Source organism: Notolepis coatsorum (assembly GCF_963971535.1).
Source record: "Notolepis coatsorum genome assembly, chromosome: 2".
NCBI lineage: Eukaryota > Metazoa > Chordata > Actinopteri > Aulopiformes > Paralepididae > Notolepis > Notolepis coatsorum.
The window spans coordinates 193,913,531-193,939,415 of NC_140166.1; the positions used below are offsets into that span (position 1 = coordinate 193,913,531).

Consider the following 25,885-nt stretch of genomic DNA (forward strand, 5'->3'; position numbering starts at 1 on the left):
AAACTAAAGCCCGCCGCCCGCCAGGGGCGGTCTGTTTTTACCTTTGGCGCATGACACTTAGAGGGCTGCCCGCCGTGTGGCGTGTAGACGTGTAGTTCATAACGATACTCTTGTGCGAGTACAGATTATAGCCGCTCGTCTTTTTTTTCTCCGCCGCGAGATCGTTAAAAAACTACAAGTCCCACATCGCACTCAAGTCAACGGTCCAATCACAGTAGAGTGACGTGACTGGTTTCATGAGAAAAAAAAGCAAATGACCAATCGGAAGCTATCATTTGGCTTGTTTACTTCCGTCTGATCTAGTCTATATCGGACCTCCATGAACTAACGTTACTGTTTAAACAATGACCCAGTCAACTATTCACTTTTAGTTTAATACATGACGAGGCATTGTCTAACGGTATCTAGCTGGCTAGCTACTGATAGCTGCTGATATCAACAAATGCTCCAGCAATAGTCTACTCGAGTGCATAATACCTCCGTTCCCTCGTTAGCTAGCTTAGCTAGCTCACGATAGATCCACCTGTCCCAGTAAACTAAATTGTCTTAACGTTATCTACCGGGCTAGCAGTAGCTACAGATAGCTCCTGATATCAATGTCTTATAACATTGATTGAATGCGTATTCTAGCTGAGGGCATGTTGAATGTGATTTGACAAAAGAACGTTAAAATGGGGTCCAGCTGCATCGCCGGAGAATCCTTGCATGCTGAATGTAGGGTCTAGCTCAGTGGTGCCCAACCAGTCGATCGCGATCGACAGGTAGATCGCGGGCTGATTTCAAGTAGATCTTGATTAATAAAATGTGTTTATTTAAAAAAAAAAAAAAAAAAAAAAAAAATTGCTAAATCAACTCTTCCTCTCCTTGTTAACTACAACAAGCAATGCTGTTTGTTATTTAAGATGAGGTCGGACTCGGCACTGACAGATTTGTGTTCATTATGCTGCTTTTATAAAGCCTCAAATGACGACTTACAATATACAATTTTGGCTGGTAGCTCTCAGGCTAGGTGGTAAATAAAAAAGTAGATCTTGGTTCAAAAAAGGTTGGCCACCCCTGGTCTAGCTGAATATAGGGTCTAGCTGCAGGGCCGGAGAATCCTTGCTGGAGCTGGAGGCTACTCAAGTATACACACAGACAGTGGAGCTGTTTGCAGATAGCAAGCATTTTGACTTATTGCGTGGTGGCGATGTCTCGCAGATAATACAACTACAAGTATGATTATATAATATATATTTTATTTAAAAAAAAAATTCTATAAAATATATATATATATATTTTTTTTAATCAAAAAAAATTTGGCAGGTAAGAAATATGCTTGGCGGGTAGACTCTTCCCATCTACCCGCCACTGGCCGGTGAGTCAAAAAGTTAATTTCGCTCCCTGTATACATCCATAAAGAACTACCTGTGAGGTTCGCCTCTTCCCTGGACCTTTAATTCCTGTTCCCTGGACCTTTGATTCCCTGTCTCCTCACCTCTCCAGCCCACACCCTTGGACTACCTGTCATTATGTGTTTGATTGGTCCGTGCCGAACACACACTTCAAGTCAAGTGTCAATTACTATCTCACACCTGATGTGTGTTCTAATTAGCGCCCCAGTGGGCTTTAAATAGCTCGATCTCCCCCCCAGTCCTCGTCGGGTCGTTCTGCAAACTCCTACGGGAGATTCTCTATCTGTAAGCTCCTACGGGAGATTCCCTATCTGTATTCTGTATGCTGTTTCATCTCCGGCGTGAGACGAGGTGCAAGCCTTCACCACCTGTCGCCGTTTGCCTGGAGTGGGACACAGTACTGCGCTCTCTAATTCTCTACGGGAGGTATTCCAGTGTTCCACTCCAGACCCCGCGCCAGATGCGCTCTCCGAACCGGCACGTTCTCCAAGCAGACGCGCACCACTCCAGACCCCGCGCCAGATGCGCTCTCCGAACCGGCGCGTTCTCCAAGCAGACGCGCACCACTCCAGACCCCGCGCCAGATGCGCTCTCCGAACCGGCGCGTTCTCCAAGCAGACGCGCACCACTCCAGACCCTGCGCCAGATGCGCTCTCCGAACCGGCGCGTTCTCCAAGCAGACGCGCACCACTCCAGACCCCGCGCAAGATGCGCTCTCCGAACCGGCGCGTTCTCCAAGCAGACGCGCACCACTCCAGACCCCGCGCCAGATGCGCTCTCCGAACCGGCGCGTTCTCCAAGCCGACGCGCACCACTTCAGACGTTTAGCCGGCGCGCTACCACTCCAGACGCGCATCGCTCTCTAATTCTCTACGGGAGGATGCGTCTCTCCGAGCCGGCGCGCTCTCCGAACCGGCGCGTTCTCCAAGCCGACGCGCACCACTTCAGACGTCTAGCCTGCGCCCTCCTACTCCATCCCTGTAAGCAGCTCTGGCCCTAGTCTCCCCTGTTGGTTTCTTTGTTAGCTCCCCTGTTAGCTTCCCTGTTAGCTCCCCTGTTAGCCTGCTAGTCTCCCCTGTTAGCCTCGTTAGTTCCCCTGTTGACTCCCCTGTTAGCTTCCCTGTTAGCTCCCCTGTTAGCCTGTTGACTCCCCTGTTAGCTTCCCTGTTAGCCTGTTGACTCCCCTGTAGCTTCCTTGTTAGCCTCGTTAGCTCCCCTGCAGCTTGCTAGGCCTCTACTACCAGCATGGCCCCAGTCTGCTAGCTTAGCCCCGGCTGCTAGCACAGCCCCTATGTTAATGCAGCCCTTGCAGCTAGCATAGGCCCTGTAGCTAGCCATGCCCAGGCAGCTAACCCGGTCCCTCTGCATGCCTCCACTTTTGTGTAGTTTTCCCACTGCTAGGACTGCCCCTTCAGCTAGCAAGGTCAGTTTTCTCCCACTGCTAGGACTGCCCCTTCAGCTAGCAAGGTCAGTTTTCCCCACTGCTAGGACTGCCCCTTCAGCTAGCAAGGTCAGTTTTCCCCACTGCTAGGACTGCCCCTTCAGCTAGCAAGGTCAGTTCCCCACAGCTAGGACTGTCCTTCCAGCTAGCTTGTTCTCTCATGTTGTTCCAGCCCTGTCTGCTAGCCTAGCTCCGGCAGCTAGCGCAGCCTCTATGTTAATGTAGCAGTACAGCTAGCATAGGCCCTGTAGCTATCAGTGCCCTGGCAGCTACCCTTTCCCTCTGCTAGCCCCTTCCCTGTTTCCCCTCTCCAGTGCCCCTGTCCCTCGCCCTGTCCAAGGCCTTAACCCTGTTTTCTCTGTCCCTGTCTCCAGCCCGCCCCCGCGGGCCTCTGTTCCGGTTCCCCTCTCCAGTGCCCCTGTCCCTCGCCCTGTCCAAGGCCTTAACCCTGTTTTCTCTGTCCCTGTCTCCAGCCCGCCCCCGCGGGCCTCTGTTCCTGTTCCCCTCTCCAGTGCCCCTGTTCCTGCCCTGTCCCTCGCCCTGGCCCTGTCCTTTAGCCTTCCCTTAGCCTTCCCCTTAGCCAGCTCGCCTCTTAAAGGCACTTTGCCCTTTTTCCCTAGTTCTTGTTTTCCAGTGTTTTGTGTTCTCCCTTAAAGGGACAGTGCCGCCTTTCTGTTGTTTTCAATAAATGCCCAGTTCTTGGCTTACTCTCATACCTGTCTTGTGTTTGTGCGATTGGGGTCGGTTACAAACCATAACACTACCATGCGTATACATCCATAAAGATCTACCGTGTGTATATACATCCATAAAGAACTACCATGCGTATACATCCATAAAGATCTACCGTGTGTGTATACATCCATAAAGAACACACCCAACAGTCTCTTTAAGCTCTCTGTGATTAAGGAGACTCGATTGGGAAACCCAACAATGGACAGAAAAGGAGACACACAGCGGCCGTTTCTCAAGATGTTTATTCCAGAACGCATGAAGCGAACGTGTTGCTGGCCGCTGTCCATCAGGTGCCACCCAGCTCCATCATGAAATGCAATGCGACCCGTTTGCAAAGTAAAACCAACTACATTAGATGAAAAGTCGACGAACTCACCATGATATAATAGGGAATCCCCAACCCTGTCAGGACACATCCCTGGAGGTTGTCTTGAGGGGCACCTAAGCCAAAACTGGGTAGTGTTGTCATGTTTTTAAAGTCCCTCGTTGGTATGCAGCGAGAATTAAGGCGTTTTAACGTTCGATAAAAAGGAACAATAGCTTCTTGCTATGAGTTCCGACACAAATTGTCCCCATTACATTCCAAAACTTTTCCATAACTTCATACCAGATTTCCATGACTGTATGCCATGAAATTTGGCATTAAAAAAAACCTTACTGTGGCTAACAGTCAAGAATTGCCAAAAAAAAGAAATAGCAACCGCCAGTCTCTCTGACCTATTTTCTCTTCAAAAGTCCTTAACTTTTAATAAACTTAATACATTTCCATGACTTTTCCCAAAAGGTTTATGAAGTATTTTGATAATTTTCCAAAACATTTCTTGACCTGGAAAACATATTTTCAAATTCCATACATTTTCCAGGACTTTCCTGACTGTGGGAACCCCTAGCCTTCTTCTGAGACTTTTAGATGTTTTTGGATCCAGCGACCCGCCCAAGGAGCACCTTCTAACCTCCATGTTAGCTTTTCAACTCGGGCAGCGCTCCAGCCTTCCGTACATGTTCCCAAAGCTCTGTCTCAAGGGCTCTACATGCTCGAGCGACAACAACGCAACAGAAACACGACATGGACAACGCAACAATGTTGCAAGCCCTCTGCATTTATACTTCTGCAATGGCTATGCGCAGCCTAAGCAACATTGTACCCCGTATGTAGCTAGGTTCCCTAGATGAAACATAACGGATTTCCCTTCTCAACCAACCCATTGATAATTAACAACCCATATAATAGCCGTATAGTTTCAAGTTTCAGTTTCTTTATTAGTGGTCATAAAAAATACAGAATACTTTTCTATGAACTCCTGGGAGTGTGCTAGATAAAAATAGATAAAAAGTATAAAATAGAAAGTCAAAAGTACGTAAGCAAAAAGTGTTCAGTCAATATACATATATGTACAATACAGAGTAAAAAAGAGTAACAGTGAGTTACAGTACAATACAGTATACAGTACAATGCAGAAATAGGATGAGGTACAACTTAGGTAAGGTGCAATGAGGTATGAATTGTAGTGCAAATCTCTTTACCAATTAATATAAAGTGTTAAAGTGTCTAAAGTGAGTAAAGTGGGTGCTACGGTGAGTGTTTATTTAAAGTGAGTGTGTGCGTGTGGATGTGTGTGCCGTGAGTGTAGTTGATGGTTTGTTACATTAGTGTTATTGTCGTTGAGCAACCTGATGGCCTGGGCCCAGGAGTTAAAAACTTGTAATCCCCATCTGATTGGATCAGATTTGTATTTATTCATTTCAACTCATTATGAATTGAAATGGGGGACCCTGATGTAAACAAGACGAAAGTCTTTCTCTGGTCTGCATCCCCTTAACAATTGTGTGTATTGAGCCGTACTGTACTGTACCCATTCTGCAATCTGTTCATTAAAATGTTCAATCAATCAATCAATCAATAGGGATTCAATGTTTTGAACTCCTGGGCCCTGGGGATAGAAGCTCCTTCTGAGTCTCTCTGTACTGGCCATGAGACTCCGGTATCGCTTGCCTGACCGCAGCAGATCAAAGAGGCGGTTGTTTGGGTGACTAGAGTCTTTGATTATTCTCTTAGCCTTTCCACATTGTTGTGGCATAATTGCGAAAGGTGTTTAGTCCCTTGTTTGAGCCGAATCTGGGTTTAACATGATTTGTGGAGCTCCCTCTGGTGTTGTGATCGTGGTATTCACTGACCTTTGGGAAGTATTTTCACATGTACATGGGTACCTTGGTCGTGTAGTGTATCTTGTAGACCAGGCCCATTGCAAGTTGCTGTACTCTGTCGTCTACTCTAAGCCATCCTAGGTTGTCAAAGTGGGCAGGGGTGAGGTGGGTTCTAGGAGTAAGGTCAAGCAGTAGTCTGACCAGTTTGTTTTGAGATGTTTGTAATTTGGTTTTTAGCGCCTTTGAGGTGCTTTGGTACCATGAGGTGCAAGCATAGTCGTAGTACCCTTGAATGCGTGCTCCTGCCAGAGTCTTCAGGGTATTCTTGTTTACCAGTGAGGAGATCCGGTACAAGAATCGAGTTTGTTGGTTGACTTTTTTTTATTACATTGGATGCCATTTTGTCACAGGAAAGATTTGCCTCTAGGATGGAACCCAGGTAGGTAATTTCATCTTTCCTTGTGACAATATTGTCACCCACTGTAACTGAGAAGCCGTCGGTCTTGCTGAGTTTGTTATTTGAACCGAAGAGAATGGACTCTGTTTTGCCCATGTGTAATGATAGTTTGTTATCAGCGAGCCATATGCAGATTTTGCCTAGTTCAGAGCTGAGGGGTTTTTCAACCTGTAACTTGTTCTTGTCAGAGACCAGCAGGGCTGAGCCGTCCGCAAACAGGAACAAGTTGCAGTCACAAGCTGACGACATGTAATTTGCATAAATTAGGAACAGTAGCGGACCTAGTATGCTTCCTTGTGGAACACCACAGCTTACTGTGAGGGGGGGGGGGGGATAGGGTACCGTTTACCTCCACCATCTGCTCTCTCCCCTCAAGGTAGGATTGCATCTAGCTCACTGATAGACTATCAAAACCAATTGCTTTTAGCTTGTCAATCAGAATGGTGTGATTGACAGTGTCGAAGGCCTTTTGTAGGGCCAGCATTACCATGCCACAGTATTTGCCCGCGTCCACCTCTTGTTTGATGTGGTCGTTTAAATAGAGAAGGCATGTGTCAGTGGAGTGGGATGTTCTGAAGCCAGATTGGAATTCGTAGATTAGATTTTTTTCCGCGAGGTATTTTTCGACCTGTTCGTATACAATTTTTTCCATGACTTTCGAGATGAAGGTAAGGATAGAAACAGGGCGGCCTGGGTCTAATTTACTGCCTTTTTTGTGCAGGGGTGTTACTCTCGCAATTTTGAAGTCCTTGGGGACGTGTCCCTGTTTTATGGAGAGGTTTATCCACGCAAACGGTTGTGTTGCTGTCGCTAGTTAGATTTTTGTGATAGGTATTGCAACACCCTCTGCAACCCACTCTGCGACGGTTGCAGATGTCACAAAGCCCATGTTGTGTTGCGGTCGTGTTGCTGTTAGAGATGTTCCGATACCATTTTTTCCTTTCCGATCCGATTCCGATACCTAAGCTTTGGGTATTGGCCGATACCGATACTTATCCGATACCAGTGCATACATAAAAAAAAAAAAAAAACGATATTATATAAATTTTTTATAAATATAATTTTTTTTTTTTTTTTAACAAATACTGTTTTATATATACTGTTTTTTAGTCATAACTAGAAAGTAATGGTATTTATTCAACAACAGGTGATTGTATAGATTTGTATTAGTATCATTAATCAATGAGTATGGGGCTTCAGCACTGCAGATATACCCTACTCCAATGATCCACACGGACATTATACGTTGCTGCACTCGCTACCCACTGGCTCTGCAGATATACCCTACTCAGTCTGTCTACAAGGCTCCGTTCAGTAGCAGTCGGATCTGTTTTGATTTTTGCACAATAAATATTCAACATTCTCTTTTGAGACTCCGCCTCAGACTCTTATCATTTGGCACTAAAAGCTAAACATTGTCGCCGATATGGCTGTCCGCAACATGTCATTAATTGTGTACGCGACGTGCAATTGTGCAATGACAACGTTACCGTTAGCTAGCATGAGCTACCGGTATATGGGAAGACCATAGAAGACTGTAACGTTACTGGTGACATTGTGATTTAACTTGGAATACTCCTTTGCCAACTTGCTGTACTTTGCTTGCAGGTCTGCAGCCATTATTGCTGGATTATATGAATAGCCCCAACTTTAGCCAAGGTAATGTTAAAGCTAGCTTTCGGTTAGCCGTTCAATGCTAATAACACCAGCCACCAAGCGAACCCATGAGCTCGCCGTCAACACCGCTCTGTCGGGACGATGACATTTAAGAAAGTATCTGCTGTTAAAATGACAAATGGCATTGACACTTTAATCGATTAAGCACACGTTTGTTTTATAATGCTTACTCAACAGACCACAGTGTTGTTGATAAATTACGTCATATGGTATCGGAGCGCAGCATTAGAGGGTACTCGCCGATACCGATACCAGCATTTTAGCCAGTATCGGCGGCTTTTCCGATACCAGTATCGGTATCGGAACAACTCTAGTTGCTGTTGCGTTGTTGTCGCTCGAGCATGTAGAGCCTCAAACATTCCGTACATGTTCCCAAAGCTCTGTCTCAGGCCTACACTCAAACCTTCCGTACATGTTCCCAAAGCTCTGTCTCAGGCCTACACTCAAACCTTCTGTACATGTTCCCAAAGCTCTGTCTCAGGCCTACACTCAAACCTTACGTACATGTTCCCAAAGCTCTGTCTCAGACCTACACTCAAACCTTCCGTACATGTTCCCAAAGCTCTGTCTCAGACCTACACTCAAACCTTCCGTACATGTTCCCAAAGCTCTGTCTCAGACCTACACTCAAACCTTCCGTACATGTTCCCAAAGCTCTGTCTCAGACCTACACTCAAACCTTCCGTACATGTTCCCAAAGCTCTGTCTCAGACCTACACTCAAACCTTCCGTACATGTTCCCAAAGCTCTGTCTCAGACCTACACTCAAACCTTCCGTACATGTTCCCAAAGCTGTCTCAGGCCTACACTCAAACCTTCCCCCTCTCGTTGCCATCCCGTTTCAGAACGCTTCTTCAATCCAATAAGAAAAAGAAACTGACCTCACCATCCCTCCCGCTTCCAGTCTGACCACTGGGTTTGTTTACAACACAGCATATTTAAATCGGTCAATTAATGTGTAAAAAAAGAAAGAGAAAACTAAATGATGCTATTGATTCGGAGTAATGTTTCCCTCTACTCTGCAAAACAGCCATGTGATCAGTCTGTTTCTTTTGGGGGGGGGGGATAAAAGGAGGAGTTTAAGAGAAGGAGGGGGCGGAGATATCTTCATTCAATTCAATCAGCCTCCATATAAACCTGAAGTGAATAGCTGTCCCTCTCACGACCCTGTGTGAAGAGGTTTATAGAAAGAGGACTATAGAGTATTGTGGTGGTCGTATAGCTCTAGAGCAGGGATCGGCAATAGGCGGCCCGCGGGCCAACATTGGCCCGCCAGCAATAAATTCTGGCCCGTCAGATTATTTTGAGAATATGATATTTATTTGACGCGCTGGAAATATTCACTCGGGACGCCAGGGTGTCTTTTATTGTGAAGCTGTATCTATCTACCGGCAGTCATCAAAAGCATGTCTGTCACTATAGCCAATTGAAATGCTAGAAATGGTCAGGTGGACTGGGAGAACCAATGGAATAGTCCCACCGGGCCCAGTGTCTATTTCCCTAACGCACTTTCACTTCCGCGTTCGAGATGCGACTTGCGAGCGAGTTGAAGAAAACAAAACAAACATCTTTGGATAGCAACGGGGAAATATAACGCTTCTTTTAATAAACAGGAGCCATACTTAAAATACGGGTTTATCGCAAAACAGGTCGGTGATTCTTGCGTGCCGAGCCGACGTCCTCTCTGCATAATATGTGGCGACAACAACAACAACAACAACGAGGCAAGTTGGCAGATGAAGTAGCTGCATTCAACGCCAATATGGAATTGGAGAGCGGCGAGTGGATATGACATGTTTCAAACATTAGCAGGGATTTTGGAGGACTTAACAACAAACAAGGAGGTATGGTGAGTCGTGTTTTCATGCATTCTGATCTGTTCATCACCCGCCGGTGCCGCGGTGATCTGCAACAGCTGAGAGCTGTTCATGAATGAATGGATGAGTGAGAACTTTGTTTGGCGGATTGCAGAGTGGGTGCAGTGCAGTGCGGCGCAGTGCACACGGTTGTTGGGGGGATGCAGACCAGAGAAAAACGTTTGTCTTTTTTCAATATCAGTATATTAAATTAGCCATTGTTTTTGATCCTGGCCCGCCAAGCAACGGCTTGGGGAAAATCTGGCCCGCGGCCAAACCTAATTGCAGACCCCTGCTCTAGAGTATTGTGATGTACCTACCTATAGCTCTAGTGGTCTACAGTCTGCCACTACATCCTTGCAGCTGACTCTGGCCACACTAGCATCCTCATCCTCCTGGACCTTTCTGCAGCCTTCGACACAGTCTCCCATTCTATCCTCCTCAACCGCCTATCCGACAACCTTGGCATCACTGGCTCAGCACTCTCGGTTTCAATCCTACCTCACCACCCGGACACAGTTTATCACCATCGGCGATTCCAGTTCCACCCCGGCCCCAGTCAACCAAGGCGTCCCCCAAGGTTCTGTACTTTGCCCAATTCTGTTCACCATTTACATGCTCCCCCTCGGTCCCCCTCATCATCCGCCGCCATGGCCTCAGCTTCCACTCCTACGCAGACGACACACAACTCTACCTCTCCACCAAACCATCCACCCAGCTCCCCCCACGCTCCCTTGTCAACTGCCTTCATGAAATAAAAACCTGGATGTCATCTAACCTTCTCAAACTCAACAATAAAACTGAGCTCATGGTTGTGGCACCCAAGGCCCTGCTCCGGAAGGTTGGGGATCTCACCCTCGACATAGACGGCTGCTCCATCTGCCCTTCCCCAAAGGTCCGCAACCTGTGAGATGTCAGTTCAGTCACCAAATCCGCCTTCTTCCATCTCAGAAATATCTCCAGACTCCGACCATCACTTTCCGACTCCACAGCTGAGACCCTCATCCATGCCTTCGTCACCTCCTGCCTGGACTACTGCAACGGGGTCCTGTCCGGGGCCCCAAGCAAAACCCTGGACAGGCTCCAGTATGTTCAAAATTCAGCTTCCAGGGTTCTAACCTGCACCAAACCCTGGCAGCACATCACCCCCACCCTCATCCACCTCCACTGGCTCCCCATCAAATCCTGCATCACCTACAAAACCCTCCACGCTCTGGCACCTCAGTACCTCACTGACCTCCTCCACCCCTACACTCAGTCACGGTCCCTGCGATCCACGGACACTGGTCAGCTCTCCATCCCCCGAACCAGACTGCGGACCTTCGGGGACAGAGCTTTCAGTGTGGCAGCTCCCACCCTCTGGAACTCCCTCCCTGCAGAACTCTGCAACGCCCCAACTCTGGACTTAGGGCTGGGCGATATGACGATATTATATAAATATCGGGTACAGTTCATTAACCCTTTGATCGCCGGGGTTAAATTCATAATTTACCATCCCTCGCCAGCCCTATTTAACATGGAGAAGTTCCCCTTCTTTGCAGGGCTATAACTTTTTAAATTGTATTGCTAAATTGACATTACCATGGCCCATTCAAAGTCCTATATCTATTGTTCAGGGTGTAGCAACGTTATACTTTTTCATTCACATATTCATACTAAAATACGGTCTAAAGTATAAGTATGTTTTTATCGTTTTCTGCAGCTTTCTCCAGAACGTGATTTATAGCCCTAAATGCATTATATTGATGATTGTATACAGTTTGATAGCAATCGGCGCAAGATAAAAAATTTCAACTGGATGTGGTTCTAGAAGTTACTACGTATGATCTGATGTTGACCGGATGGGCGGGGGGTCGTTTATAATTCCGTGGGCAACGTTATATCATTCATCTAGTGTGGGTGATATGATCATTGGAGCAGTTAGTATAGAAGACATTACAAAATAACGCTGAAACTCACCGTAGCTTCCTCTCGCCGTTGGGAGATGAGTGTGGAACAGAATTTTTTCTATTATGGGATATAGAAATACCCGATCCATTTCCAGGTTGTATAATAGTATATACGTCCAAATCATGTTGTTTATCGAGTTATTGGCAATGGATCGATATCCATTGTGTCGAGCTCGAGTCCCGGGACCTATAGCGAGTGATCGGACCAAATTGAAATGAGCACCAACTTCCACTTCCCTGTTTCTTCCCTGGGCGATCTGCCGATCGGCCACCAGATGGCGCTCTTGAACCGTTAGAGAGTTGACAGGGGCTCACCAGTACATATAATGTCTCCGGGGGAGAAATATGATTTCGATCACAGATTTTTGAAATATTGATATCAAAGACACTGTACAGCGTCATCAGCAGAATAAGCATGGCGGGAATGACGTGTTTCAGCGTCAACGGCGATTAAAGGGTTAACGATACACTTTTTAAACGTATCGTGGATATCGTGATGTTTTGCCCAAGAGGATTGTGTCGCGTCAATATGGTCCACACGTTCAAACTTTTGAACAACGCCGCCCCCACACACACACTACTGCATCAAAGTTACTACTTATGATTAACAAAGGCATTCGTTTTGTGGCATTAACGTTATATAGTTACACGTTCAATAACATCAGCGTCTTGGGCGGTTAGGTGGTCGAGCGGAGATTGCGTTCGTCACCAGCCCCGGAGCTGTGAGCTTGGTTCGCCTGTTCGAATCCAGCTCACAGCTCCGGGGTTGTCACCAGCTTGGCTGGCCGTCTGCACTGATACAATTGGCTGTATCAGAGGGTGGGAGAAGCTGGCGGGGTGGGTCCGGGTCGTTGTAAACAGCGACTCCTACAGTTCGGTCGGGGCGCCTGCTAAGCGCGGATTGGACGTGAGGGGGATAGTGTGGTCCTCCCACACGCTACGCCCTCTCAATGAGAATCCGCGCTGCCAGGTGAAAAGAAGCGGTGATTGGCTGGACGTGTGTCGGAGGAAGCACGTGGTAGCCTCCACTCTCCCAAATGATCTGACTGTGGGGGGTAAAGCGCAGCGACCAGGAAGGGACTGGGAATTGGCATACGACTAACATTGGGATGGGAGAAAATCGGAGGAAAATGGAGGGGGAAAAAGACCAATAAAAAAATAAAAAATAAATAACATCAGCGTCTTTACCCGAACATAGCAACGTCCGAGGTCGACCTAGATAGGAAGCATTACTCGTTCATATCTCAGCCCGTGCTGAGTTGTGCCCATTCTGCGGTCTGTTAATAAAGTTTTCAATCAGACAGATGTATGGAAAGGCTTTTATTATAACATTTGTTGCAGTAAAATCATTATGCCTCGTTTAGTCATCCTGCGGAGCTAAAAGCTAAACGTCGGCCGCGGGGAGCTACCGTTGTTGTTGTCGTTGAGCTCGTCAAAATCAATGGCGGATATAATGGAGGTAAAAATGAATATGCGCTTGCCGATTGGTGCTAAGAACAGCAGGGCGGGTGCAAGCGGTGTGACGTAATTGGCAGACTCGACTGTCAATCAAAATTATTCTGTTTGCCGTCTGAATGAATGAAAACTTTATTAACAGATTGCAGAATGGGTACAATACAGTACAGCTCAATACAACAACAGTGGACTGGAGGATGAAGACCAGAAAAAGACTTTCGGCTTTTTTACATAAGGGTCCTCCATTTTCAATTCATCAAAACATTTAGAGACATACAAATATACAGTGGTTTCATAAAAATGCTAAAATGCTATTGATTGATTTAAAACTTTATTAACATATTGCAGAATGGGTACAGTACAGCTCAATACATACAATTGTTAAGGGGATGCAGACCAGAGAAAGACTTTCGTCTTGTTTACATCAGGGTCCCCCATTTTCAATTCATCATATTTCATATCTAAATCATATAATATCTCATTGCTAAATATATGCAATATATAATCTAATAATCCAATAATCTAAATCTAATATATAATATAAAAATGCTAAATAAATGGGTATTTTATTTTGTCTTTAACCCTTTATCTGACAGGGATTATTCTGATCATATACCCCTATCTGCCACTGTTGAAAGTCTATGGAGATGTTCCCCTTCTTTGCAGGGCTATAACTTTTTAAATTGTATTGCTAAATTGACATTACTATGGCCCATTCAACGTCAAGTATCTATCGTTTAGGATGTAGCAACGTTCTACTTTTTCATTCACATATTCATACTAAAATATGGTCTAAAGTATAAATATGTTTTTATCGTTTTCTGCAGCATTCTGCAGAACGTGATTTATAGCCATAAATGCATTATATTGATGATCAAATACAGTTTGATAGCGATCGGCGCCAGATAAAAAATTTCAAATGTACGTGCTTCTAGAAGTTACTACTCATCTGATGTTGACCGGATGGGGGGGGGGGTCGTTTATAATTCCGTGGCCAACGTTAGATGATTCATGTAGTGTGGGTGATATGATCATCAGAGCAGTTTGTATCGAACACGGTAATAATAAACGCTGAAACTTACCCCAGTCTCCTCGGGCCGTTGGGCGATCAGCTTGGAGTAGAAAGTTTCCTATTATGGGATGTTGATCTAGATTAACCATTTCCAGGTTGTATAATACTATATACGTCCAAATAACGTTGTTTATTGAGTTAGGGCGAGCGATTGATTATCCAGTGTGTCGAGATGGAGCCCCGGGAGCTATAGCGAGTGGTCGGACCGAATTTGGATGAGCACCACTTTCTGTTTCCGGTTTGCTGTTTGGGCGATCCGCCGATCGGCCACCAGATGGCGCTCTTGAACCGTTGGAGAGTTGAGAGGAGATCAACAGGAGATGTCTCCGCGGGTGAAATATGATTGCCATCACAGATGTTTGAAATATTGATCTCAATGACGTGTTACAGCGTCATTGGCAGATTACGCATGGCGGAGATTGACGTGTTAACTCGTCCTTGGCGATTAAAGGGTTAATGTTAGCTTGCAAACTCAAATACTGTCTTGGTAAGCCTCATAATGAATTGTTTGGGAAAAAAAAGAAATATCAGAAAATATCGTGATATCATATTTAGGCCATATCGCCCAGCCCAGACTGGACTCATTCAAAAAACTGCTCAAAACCCACCTCTTCAACTTGGCCTTTAACCCCTAATTTCTCACTTTTTATGTTGTGTCTGTCCACTGTGTTTGTTACTTTTGTTATTTTTTTCCCCCTATGTAAAGCGACCTTGGGTCTTTTGAAAGGTGCTATATGAAATGAAGCTATTATTATTATTACATGTCGTTAGGATAAGTGTGTGTGCGTGTGAGTGAGTCAGCGAGTGAATGAGTATACAATGAGGTATACATACTATAATTGATTTCCTTTATTTATATTAAATCAAAACAGGCACATTTTATTTACAGATTTCTAAGACGGCATGTTTCGGCCTTCTGTGGCGTTACCAGTCCCAGCGTGAGCCATGGTCCACGTCAAATTGCATTATCCAAACGATATGTCCAACACTGATCATGGGTTCTCCCTGCATAACGTTTGTGAATGTGAATTATTTGACTTTTTTACTATGGCCTAATATCCATGATCAATGCGTCTGTGTTATATACATCATACATTGCCAATACTCATTTATTTCATGGCTTCAATCAATTAATTCCTCTCCCCTATAGCCATGATCCAGTGGTTCCCAAAGTCGGGGTCGCGACCCAAAGGTGGGCCGCGTGCAGCCACAGGAGGGCCGCAAGATGATTTCCAAAAAGAATTATATAAAAAGAAAAAAACGTTTTTTTTTTTTTTTATATAATTCTTTTTGTCAGGCCACTGAACTTAGAAGCAGGCCAGGACAGTGTTTCTAGTTGTATTCTAAAATTCTATTATATTGTATTTAAAAATGTGACTATATGGTTTTATATTAACTTAATAAATAAACAAAAACGAAAAATCTACTTATTTCAACGAACATTTCAAACTAAATAACAGATTATGCACATAAAACGCTGAAAACAACCGAAGCAACAATAGTATTTTAATGAGGCTATTATTATTATCATTATTATTTTGCAACAAGTTAGCCCTCTCATAAATAGCACATATAAATGAATAACTAACTTGAACTAACTTAATAGGATTGAAGTGATATTTGGCTTAAAAAATCGGTCGCCTGACACAAAAAAAAAAAAAAAAAAAAAAGCCTGACGATGTGCATTGGGCCGCGGCTCTCTGACGCCTTATTTTCTGGGTCCCGGCCTGAAAAGTTTGGGAACCCCTGATCTATATAATATAGCCTATGTTGTGATCGAGCAGTGGTGTGTGCGTGTGTGTGTGCCTGGTGGTGATTAACTACTGGGAGACTGACTGGGTTGTGTGTCAAAGGGCCACTCCACAGTCATATGACAGACCTCAAAATACATTTAACCCATCAGGTTCAGTTACAAGGCCAATCCAGTCCAATGCTGACTTACTCACATACACACACACAGGCCGGCATCTACACGGTACAAGTGCACACAGATTAACACACGCAAACAGACACTTTAAGATATACACACAAACAGTCACACTCGTTATACAGAATTCACATTCATTAACTTCTCGCTTTCGGTCACACACACACACACAGATAGTTGTGAGCAGTGTTCCACACACAGCTCCAGAGGCCTACAGCCTTCCCTCTCATCAGTCCCAGTATACGCCTGCCTGCTGAGGTGGTCTTCCAACAGCGCAGGCCCTCTGCTGATCCCAGCATTACAAGAGGGGCTCAGCTTGGATTTTATAGTGTGAAGTCACTGACAGTTAAAATAGGGCAAACAGCAACAAGGCCCATCAAATCAGATGGTTCCAGCATGGCGTAACGGTGCAGTCTGTGTGCATGTGTGTGTGTGTGCATGCGTGCGTGTCTGTGTGATCCCTGTTGTTTCCCCTAACCAGGCTGCATTTCTGTGTGGTGACCAGAGGTTTATATAAACAGCTATGGTTCTCTATCTAGGAATGGGAGTCGGCTCAGCATGAGATTAAAACCACACTGATGCAAATGTTCCATTCCAGCACTTTATTTACCACAAGAAAGGAACTCTTGTGTCTGATAAAAACTTCTATTCACTATATTCCGTCTCAAGTTACGCTTAGAACACGCGTTTAGCCATTCCAACATGTACACAGAGTGGAAAACGGTGTTATTACGAAACGAAGTGGTTAAAAATGGCACCACCTGACACGATTGGTTACGAGGATGTTTTTCGCTTCGCCTGCCAATCAAACAGTGATGCCTTGTGGGAGTGTCAAAGGTCACGTTTTTTTCTTTTCTTTTTTTCTCACGATTGTATCACCGTTGAACACCATGTGCTACAGGAAAAGCTGCGTGGAACAAACACACGTACAAACAAGATTACAAATTGCAATGGTGAGCAGGGAGAGGTTGAAAAGGGTACTTGGGTGAGATAAGAACAGAGCAGGAAACACTTAGGAAAGGTAACCCAACAGTTCCTTCCAACAGGTATTACCTTCCTGGCTAACACCCGGCCACCCAACACTCAAGTAGCAGTCCCTGACCTTTCCTATTGTCTCTGCTGGCTCTGTGGACACCGACAATCCAAACATATGACTACAATATGCCACCAATAGTAAGCCTACATCGAGGCCAGAATTTTGCATACCATGATACAGCCGAAATGTTTTCTCCTATATTAGTTATCAATGTTGTTATTAGTCTATATAGGCCAATAGGCCAGGGTATGAGAACATTCATTGAATCTTTCTTCTACCACATGTTCTCCTGCATATTAGAAGAGAAAAAACGCACTAAGTCCATCTTGTTTTGTGTCATTCAGCGTCCACTTTTTGTTTGGACTCCTTGTTGAGTTAACAATACAGGTCTGGTGTCATTCACAATCCTGCCCCCCCTGAGGTTATTCTGCGGCGAAAGCACACTGTCCAGCGAGATGTAATGTTGTTTTGTACCTAGCTGCTATATAGACGACAGCTTATGCAATGTGTCCACTGGATGAATTGGTGCATAGGGCACAGAGAGACAGGAGGCCACTCCGGGGGCACAGAGAGCGGTGTTAGCAGGCAGCCCACCCTGGAGCCTCCCATCCTGGGACACACTGTTCACATGCCTGGCCACCTCCACTGGACACACACACACAGAAGACAGACATGGCCCGGAAGAAGGCAGGTCACTAGCCGCGAGACGAGACCCTGCACGCGCACACACACACACACACACACACGTACATACAGGCACCTACAGGGTGGGCCACTTCAAACACATTCCACACCACGCACAGCATTGTGGGAAAATGCCACTGTGTGCGCTTCAGTGAAGAGTGCCTGAGGATTCCATACAGGCCACAGACTCAGGCTCTCTCTCACACACACACACACACACAACAACATGGAGGGTGTTTCTAGTAAGACTACTCTCCCTTCTACTGTAGCCCTGTACTCGGAAGTCAAAGATGTTACTTTATCGCTGGGCTTGAGATCAGATATTCTGGAACCGGGAAGATGATTCTTCCGATTGTCCCAAAAGAAAGGTGAACTTTGGGGGGAGCATTGAAGATGTCCGTCTCTGAAAGAAGGGTGAATGTTGGGGGGGGCATTGAAGACGTCCGTCTGAAAGAAGGGAGAACATCGTACACAAACTCTGGAACACACACACACACACACACACTACCCCTTCCAACAGAGCTGTGCTCACAAGCCTGAGAGGAACAAGAAGGGGGCAAGGCTCTCAATTGCACAATGTTTTTCGCTAGTTAGCCCAGGAGAAGACGACAGGCGCAGCGGTTACCTCAGAGAGCTGCTTCCTGATAGCTCTTCACACATTCACCCTCCATAACAAACAAGCCAATCAACATCAACTAACAACCGCTTGTAAAAAAAACGCTTTATTACATTCTCCGGCCTGCCATCAGCAGATTGTGGCCACGGCGCGGTTTACATATCAATACTTCCCCTTTCCCCGGGCAGTAGTCTGGGGTGGGGATATCAGGCGCTCTGCAGATTGAGAATGAAATATTCTAAGTATTTTGGTTGTTGTTGTTTGCCCCCCCCCCCCCCCCCCCAGGCGTAAACGGCTCGGCAAAGCCAAATATGGTCACTTCCCAGAGAATTGAGTAAATCAGGAACCAGAAACAGCCAATGACATATGCTCCACTCCCTGAGAGAGGGGAGAGCGAGAGAGACAAGAGACAGAAGGACAGAAGAGAGAAAGAGGGAGATACCAGCAGTCCTGTGTCTCATAACACTCCCTTTCAGGGGCCTCTGTCTGCATACACGTCCTGTGCAATATACCCAGAACATTTCCTTTGAACCCAACCTCAGGAGAGGTTTTAAGACAACAATTTGAAAACATTTAAAGACACTGAAAATAAACCAAATGGGAAACAAACAAAATAAATTGTTTTTTTAAGGATTTTAGACGTAACATAACATAATTATTGCCTTTTTTATTCGTTTTACATTTTTACTTTCCTTGTTTTATCTAGGCCTGAAAACTGCTTTTGCTCCATCTTCATATAACTGATTCTTCTACTGAACGCCATGTGGACATGTTTAATACAGCATCTACTAACATCGCATGGCAGGGGGAAAACAGATAAATGGTCAAAGATAGATGGGCCAAGGCTACAGGCAAAAATCTTAATAGGTAAAATAGCAATTTGTCAACAACATAGCCCATTTCTGAACAGCTGCATTTCGCACAAGGGATCTGTTTGAAGGGTGACGTTCATTCATAAACTATTAATTAACAGTTACGCGTTGAGGCTAATCCTAGACTGAACTACGATAACGGTATGTTGCCTTATCCTGTATTAAATTAAGCAATGTATTATTCTACGCCTCTATGGCAGTCATTATTTTTGTAATAAACACAGAATAACACGAGAGCACAAAACGAATTATTTTGTTTCGTAGTCGGCTAACAAGGCACATGGTTCTCCAAATAGCCAGCAGTAACAATAGTCATTAGAAACATCCAGTTCTGATGATTACACTAATACCAGCGTAGCGTTTACTACTACATGGTCGTAACATTTTTTTCTACCGGGAAAAAAACGCTACATTATCATTACATTCTAGTAATAATAGTACAACGTGAGCGATCAAAAATCCCCCTTCATTGTCTATAAAAAGGAAAACAAGTCATTCCTCAGTACTATGTAACACAATGGCGCACCAGGCTCACGCAGAGACATCATGTAGGCTAATCCAGCACTTATGGGGATTTCGGCACAACTTCTTAGCGTCGGTGGCTAAATTTGTTTACGTTTGTGTGGCTCCAGCAGCAGCGTGTGTTGTTGCTGCTGCTGCTGCCGAGAGAGAGGCCTAGTAGCTGCGCGTCCAGGCGCCATAAGAGTCCTGCAGCTCCCAGTTTAGACTCGCTGCTGCAACAGACCACCCTCGTCCAGTTACAGACTAATCTGGCCCTGGGGCTGACGGTCCACGACAGGCCTCAATAACATGTCTTTAAGAGAGGGGGCGGGGCGGGGGCCTTCTGCAATGACTTTACAGGGAATTATCAATACAACTGCTAGAGCTCGTTAATTACACCTAGAAGACGTAAACATGTGGCAAGGGGAATTAGTGGAATCCCACCCATAACTAAAGCACTTTATTGACTAGCTTGCACTAGCGACTAGTTATATATATATAAAGTAATAATACGTGTTGCGTCAATATTATATTCTCTATCAAATAGATCGTACAACAAACCAACTATGTTGTAATATTTGTATACGTAAAATGTTCCATGTCAAATAGTGTGTGATTGATTGAAAACTTTATTAACAGATTGCAGAATGGGTACAATACAGTACGGCTCAATACACACAATTGTTCAGGGGATGCAGACCAGAGAAAGACTTTCGTCTTGTTTACATCAGGGTCCCCCATTTTCCCCATTGTGTGTGTGTGTGTGTGTGTGTGTACGCAACCGATGAAATGCAAGTTGGATGATATGTGGCATGCAAAACATGCAGCAACATTGCATGGGGGGAAAACAGCTCACTTATACTTACTTTCTCCATTTATTAGTCCACATTGGCATACGATGCAGATCAAAGTAACCAAGCCAAGCGCTGTCGTCAGCCGCCTCATTTTGACGTTGGGTAATGTTCTCTTCTCAAGGGATATCCAAAAACAATGATTTGTGAAGAACAAAGTTTATTTCAAAGTTGCAGAAAATATTAAAAAAAAAAGTATGAAACAAAAAAAACTTAAAAATAGGAGAACGTACGATCTGACCAACTTTTAAGTCAAGGTTGCCCCCCCCTAAAAGGGGCCGGGGGTCCAACGTGGTTGTATTATAATTTTAGAAATATCTTCCCAGCTAAAGTTGCTGATTTATTATGCGAGTCCTGGAAAACGTAGACCACTAAATAACGTGATCTTGGGTTCTAGCGACACATGTGCGAATAAAAAGCTTCATTTTCCATAGATGTATGCGACAGTTCACTTTCATCTGTTTGATATAGTGTCCCAGTGATTCCGATGGGGGGGGGGTATCCCCCACTGGGGGGCTAGTGAGGAGGGGGTCCCCGGGGGCTCATCACGATCATAAGCAGTGATCCTGACCCTGGAACTGTGTGAAGAAAACGCTTTCAAATACAGTTGCTATAGCTGGTTATTTCAAACAAAGCTAGGCAACCGCTTTAAAAATGTGTCCTTTTGTTATTCATCCAATTTATTTGGCCGAACTTCAAGCGATCGACCCCAAAGACAAAAGCAAAAATAAGAGTCGACTGCTTTGGGTTTTTTAGTCCACACAGGTCTATAATATTCCACTTCTTCGCCGGATGGCTGGCCGTGTGTCTTGTCTCTGGAAGCTCTCACCTTTTTATTATAAGACGCGCAAAGACAAACACATCCCAGGATGGAACTCCTCTGAATCCGTGCAGCAGGGAAACGTGCAGTGATCGCTTTCCCTACGACCTTCCTCTGAACTCCTTCACCCCCGATGGCCACGCCGCGAACGAATGTACACCCAGAAACATAAACAAGAAGAAAAACTGGAGTCAAACGCTACTTTTTTTTTTAGAAACCGTACAAATAAAAGCGGCAGCATACAACAACCAGCACGTTGCGATCTGAAGTGAGAGAAGTCCACCACCACGCCGCCCGTTCTTTATTCAGATTAGCTGCTGGAGAAAAACAGCCAGCTAGCTCATCCAAAACAAACGAGGTTGATTCAGTCTCGGCGATGGAATAATAAAAAAAAAAGTGAGTGTCTAGTAGTCGCGACCATCAAAATGACGAGGTAAGCGGCAAACGTAAAATACATAAAAGACGGCCAAGTGTAAAAACTTCGATCCCCGTTTAGCGGTACCTCGTCTCCTGCACAGGTTCCCCCCCTTTCCGTCGTGTTGTGCGTCTCTCTCTCTCTCTCCGCCAGTAAACAAGTCCTGCCAGTCAGCTGGGCACAGACGGTCCGGCCCAAAGTACGGACCGGAGCGCCTCCGATAACATGTGGAAATGTGGACTGGAGTGTCTGTCTGCGTTACGAGCGTTGTTGCAAGCCTACATCGGTGGTCTTTGTCATCAGCCAAATATACTCACAAATCAAGCGGTGTTCGTGATTAGGGTAACCCAGGTTATATGAGGCCATGTACTTTAATATGTCAAGCTGTGCTGAATTACACAATATGTATGATTAGTTAATAATATTATATTGCTGCCCTTGCCTTCCTTGGCCTTGATCTGGGGCTTGGGAGATGCGGGAGAATTGGCATCTTAATTTATTTCTGGTAGTATATCCATGAAAAGCCACATTTAAAACAAACGATATGCATTTCACCACATCCTATCCTATGTATATATCCCAAGCCAAACGACTACAACCCTGTTCAATTCAAATGTGCCTGCACACAAATCACAATATTTAAAGAAACAGAATGAGATGCAAAAGACTAAACATTCTGCGCTACATAAAAATGTTCTCCATGGCACATTTCACACTAAATAACTTATGGAAGTAGGCTAATAGGTTGCAGGTACAATATCATGGCCTCATATATGAGCAGTGTAAATATTACACAGCAGCCTGGCCCTACAGCCAGGAAACACATGCCTGCCTACAGCTTAGGTACACACACGACTCTCTCGGTTTTGCATAACAAACATCCTCATCGTATTCCTGTCATATTGACATGATTTAACTGCAGTTAAATTTTTTCAACTGGTAGTTCTATTTGTCACAGAGTGGCTGTCAAGTCGTCCATGATGAGAGGGACCACAGAATACACGCGCATGATCTCAATTCACATGTCCTTTTGTGCCGCCCTCACTCGTCACGCAGGTGCACGTTTTGTGTGTTGGGATACGTAAGTTATACAAAGCCCTCTGCTCTGCTAATAGGTTGTTGGCCCATATCTTGTTGTGAGTATTTGGCAGTCTGTAGAATGTTGTTACCGAGTGAGCTAAAGAGTAAATGAGGACTTAGTGAGATTAAAACGTCACAGGTTAGAAGGACTATAGGGCTGTGGAATCGTCTCTTCTCCAACAACATGGTATTTATGTAAATACATATCAACACATGAAAAAAGGTATATCATGTACGTTACGTTATAGCCATAAGTAAATATTATACATTAATTTATATACAATATACAATCATTTACATTTCCAAAAGTCCAAAACAAACGGCACGACTGGGAGTCAAACTAACAATGCTTGTGGTCGCGGGCGATTATGCTCACCACTAGACCTTACCTTACCTTCCCACCCTGATACAAACAGAGCAGTACTATTATTATGATGATGATGATGATGATGATGATGATGATGATTTAATTTGAATGTTTATGGTTAGTCTAAGGCAGCCAAGGTATAAAAAAAAGTGTGTCTCGATAGTCTTGAGGTAAAGATGCTTAATTGCCTCTCATGTGAGTGTCTCGGGATCATTCCCCAGCAGGGGAACTCAAATATTGAAAGTTAAAACATCTTTAATGTGACTTTCGGTTTGCGACGTTCTGGCGAGCAGCCACATGAAAGAGCTCCCGTCAATGAATATCAAAAAAGGAAGTAAAACAATTCAAAACGAAATAAAAAGTGAAGATTCGAGGACAAAAGAAAGAAGGAAGAATGAACATGAGGACAAATGAAAGAAAAGCAACCCCAGATGAAGTAAATACACCGATGGAAAAGACTCAACACGAGGCAGTGATGCAACAGGTAGAACAAGCTATAGCGGGACGCTGAATGTCAATGCAGAGAAGCTACAGGCTAACATATGAACTAGCTTACAAGCTAACATAGAGGCTAACCAGGCCACCACGCAGATTGGATTAGGAGCAATGCGGAGCATACAATGTAACACTGAAAAATCCAATGGAGGTGGCAATGAAGCGTCTGAGCTATGTAGAAATAAAGAAAACTCAGAAAAAGAACGGAACCAGGTCCTGACAACGTGCAGGAGGTGGCGAAGGGACACGGCGCGGAGAGGATGGAAGGTGCCGGGAGGGGAAGGAGAGAGACCTACGGCCTAGGCCTACGCTGACGCAGAGGATGGAGAGGGCGCGCAGGTGGACCAGAACCGAGAGACGAGGAGAGGAGGACGGGAGGAGGAAAAGAGGGGACCTGAACCGATTCAAAGCAGATCAACTATGAAGAACGACAAAGGGACATGAGAAAGGGGCATGAAGGGACACAGTGATCCAGGGAAAGATACAAGACAAAATTAAGGTGGAAGAGCACCCAATACAAACATACACACAGGGGACCTGGGGATAAGAATAGATACAACAGAGGAAAGATAATTGAACAGTTACCTCAAGTAGTATAAAACTATAACACCAGAATTTAGAATAATTAACACTATGATTTACAATACACACGTTATAGACAAACTATTTTAAATGTATTTAAAAAAAAGGGACACGCTGATTAGGAAACATATTGGGGAATAATACACAATGGACTGGTACAGGATTACACATGACACACAATACAAATGAACATGTGCATAAGAAAGACAAATTCGACTTCCGGTTTGAGATGTTCAGGTAGGCGGCCATTGTAAAGAGCTCCCGGTCAAAGAACAACGAAAAAGGAAGTTAAAATATCTAAAACAAAATAAAAAGTGACAATTCAATGATATAAGAGAAAAGGAAGGATGAACACGAGAAAAAGCGAAAAGAAAAGCGACCCCAGAAGAAGTACAAACACCGGAGGAAAGTTATCGACACGAGGAGGTGACGCAGGAGGTAAATCAAGCTAGCATGGCGCAAGGCGACAGAGCAGAGGTGCCCACTTGGGTAGAGGAGCTACAAGCTAGCATACAGACTAGCATCCAAGCTAACACGCAGAACATCCAGAACAATATCGACAGACTAAGAGAAGAATTAAAGAAGGGTCAGGATGAGCTCAGAGAAGAAATAAATAAGATACTCGAGACAATTGATGGAAAACTACAGGAACAAGAGAAAGACATAAGGATGTTAGAAGAAAGGACGGCTGGAACGGAGGAATGGAATACAGTCTAAGAAATACAAGGAATTCTAATGGCGACGCTCGAAAAACAAAACATGATGAGAGAAAAGCTAACGGACTTGGAGGGGAGGTCAAGGAGAAATAATATACGAATATGGGGACTGAGAGAAGGGATAGAAGGAGACTATATGACCAAATATGTAGACAACCTAATTCGAAAAGAATTAGAAATGTCAGACCTCGCCAAGATAGAGATTCAAAGGGCGCACAGGGCCCAGGCGCCGAAGCCACAGATAAACAGACCACCGAGAGCAGTTATAGTTAATTTCTTGAAATTCGAAGTCAAAGAAAACATTCTCAGAGCAGCCTGGCAGACAAAGATGGAGGTGGAGGGGCAGAGGATAACCTTCGACCATGACTATTCAACCTACTCTAGCGAGGCCTTTAACCTTGAACTGGAGAGTCTGGACTGGTCAGATGAGCTCAATGGTACACTGGTTGAAGAAACATGGCTTGGTTTCAAAACCAAATTTTCAACAATACTAAATGACATGGCCCCCCTAAGAACCACCAGTTCTGTGGATGCACTCCGAAATACTGGCAGCTATGAAAACCAGAGACAAAAAATGCTCTGAGTTTCGTAAAAGTCAGTCAAAGCTTACAAAAAGCACTAGCAGTTCTTTAGGACTAGGACTAGGACTTCCGGTCAGCTATAGAATGGAGTAAGTCGCATGTGACACAGCTGCTCACCCGTTATTTTTTTTCCGTTTTAAAAACATATTTATAGACCACCA

At 44.7% G+C, this 25,885-nt stretch overlaps 1 protein-coding gene across 1 annotated transcript in view; it reads right to left on the bottom strand.

The window, feature by feature from the left end:
• Positions 1-20,762, bottom strand: part of insrb (insulin receptor b) — a gene marked incomplete at both ends in the record, with an annotated part of 133,210 nt that extends 112,448 nt beyond the window's left edge. The window contains 1 exon segment of the mRNA XM_084308445.1: positions 20,684-20,762. Coding sequence (XP_084164571.1) covers positions 20,684-20,762 — 79 coding nt within the window.
• Between the last annotated feature and the right edge of the window lie 5,123 nt (positions 20,763-25,885).